Here is a 2,143-nt window from a genome sequence, read left to right on the forward strand (position 1 = left end):
ATAATATGATGATAGTGATGATGATGATGATGATGATGATGATGATGATGATGGTGATAAACACCATGATGATGGTGGTGGTGGTGATGGTGATGAAGATGATTGTGGTGGTGGTGATGATGATGATGGTAATGATGATGAGGATGGTGGTGATGATGATAATATGATGATAGTGATGATGATGATGATGATGATGATTATAATCACCATGATGGTGATGGTAATGATGATGAGGATGGTGGTGATGATGATAATATGATGATAGTGATGATGGTGATGATGGTGATGGTGGTGATGGTGATGAAGATGATGAGGATGGTGGTGATGATAATAATATGATGATAGTGATGATGATGATGATGATGATGATGATGATGATGATGATGATGGTGATAAACACCATGATGATGGTAGTGGTGGTGATGGTGATGAAGATGATTGTGGTGGTGGTTGTGATGATGGTGGTGATGATGATGATGGTGAGTCAGTGTAACCCAGTGATTGAACTCTGACTGTGTGCAGGTTGAAGGAGCTCCTCAGGGCCAAACTGGTGGAGTGTGGATGGAAGGACCAGCTGAAAGCTCACTGCAAAGGTTGGTTTCCTCTGGACCTCAGCAGGTTCTGCTTTAGTTATCAATATTTATTCATCAGAACATAGTAGCGGTTGATTTGCCCGCCTCTAGAACCTCTTGATATAGAAGCTCCTCCTCTAGAACCTCCTCCTCTAGAACCTCCTCCTCTAGAATCTGCTCCTCTAGAAGCTGCTCCATGGTTGGTGTTGTCCCTCAGGTTGCTGATGTCTTTCCACCGCCTTCTTCCTGGTCTGTACTGAATGTAGAGCCGCAGATTCCAGATTCTCCGATAAGGGATTAGAGTTTGGAAAGATGTTCTGATAAAAAGCCAAACGGTTTTAGTAAACTGTAGACTATTTAGTTGGAGTCTTGTAGTTTTTTCTGAGTTGTTTGTTTTTGCTGTGAACTGCAGCTTAATAACGGAGAAGTTTTCTCCTGTTTTTAGGTTTTCATACTTTTATTTTTACTGACAGACAGGCTGCTATCATCACCGGTTTAATATGTTTAGATCATTTTATCTTCATACCTTTGGGACATGTAGATGTGAGCAGTTTTTGCTCACCACTAGATGGCCCCAGTGAGCATTTGAAGCTCTAAGGCTTTATTTGAACACATTTGCTGAAGAACTGTGAAGCTTGAATAAAGCTTCATCTATTCATGTATTCTGGGTATGAATATAGTTCATGATTGTAGGCTATAAATGCAATCTACTTTTTAATTATTCATGATCCATCATCTTCTCTGCCTTTTTCCTACCTGAGGTTTTTTTTTTTTTTATCATTTATCATGAACATATCCAGCAGTAGCAGTAGGTAAATGCAGCTCCTCTCATTTAATGTGATGTTTATAAAGGTGTGAAAAACTGTTTTTATTCTCTTTAATTTGGAATTGTTGAGTTTTTTATTCCACTAAATGCACCAGTATGTGGGTTTGATTAAAATGTGTTTTAAATGTTACAGAAAAACTTCTGGAAATATATGGAAAATGAGTCGTAACCCGATTCACTGCCAGCTTGTGCCTCTCAGCCAGGATTAAATCTGTTTTGAGTTTAAATCTGAGGCTGGATTTAAATCAGTTTAGAACCTGCTGAGGATCAGATCATCCATCAAGTTCCTCTTTCCTTCCCACTGACTGGGTGTTTAAAGCTGGGACTGTTTGTGTGCAGATGTGATCAGAGAGAAAGGTCTGGAGCACGTCACGGTGGAGGACCTCGTCACAGAAGTGACGCCCAAAGGCAGAGGTAATGCAGAGCCTCAAACACGACAGCAGGGGGGGGAGAAGGACACAAATGAAGGAGACGCAGCAAGAGTGACAGCAGGGGGGGGAGAAGGACACAAATAAACAGCCGAAGTGCAGCTAGAAGACACCAAACTGTAGCCAAGTCCTTAAACTGTCCTGTTCAGTTTGAAAAGGCAATTGAGTTATTATGATTTCTAGAATTAAAGCTTTGTTTTAGATTCCTAAAAGGTGGACTGACTGAATCCTCTAAATCATGCAGTCTAAGCTGCTATAGGCTTAGACTGCTGGAGGACATAGGGACCCCTTCTCATCATTCTTCCTCATTCTCAATT

At 40.8% G+C, this 2,143-nt stretch overlaps 1 protein-coding gene across 1 annotated transcript in view; it reads left to right on the plus strand.

Moving 5' to 3' along the window:
- LOC107090839 (transcription and mRNA export factor ENY2-like) overlaps nt 1–2,143 on the plus strand; it is a 7,542-nt gene that overhangs the window by 3,034 nt on the left and 2,365 nt on the right. The window contains exons 2-3 of the mRNA XM_015384430.1: nt 523–593; nt 1,738–1,812. Of these exons, the coding sequence (XP_015239916.1) occupies nt 523–593; nt 1,738–1,812 (146 nt within the window). The remainder of the gene's footprint in view (nt 1–522; nt 594–1,737; nt 1,813–2,143) is intronic.

Source organism: Cyprinodon variegatus, unplaced genomic scaffold, assembly GCF_000732505.1.
Source record: "Cyprinodon variegatus isolate N-32 unplaced genomic scaffold, C_variegatus-1.0 Scaffold312, whole genome shotgun sequence".
Classification (NCBI taxonomy): Eukaryota; Metazoa; Chordata; class Actinopteri; order Cyprinodontiformes; family Cyprinodontidae; genus Cyprinodon; species Cyprinodon variegatus.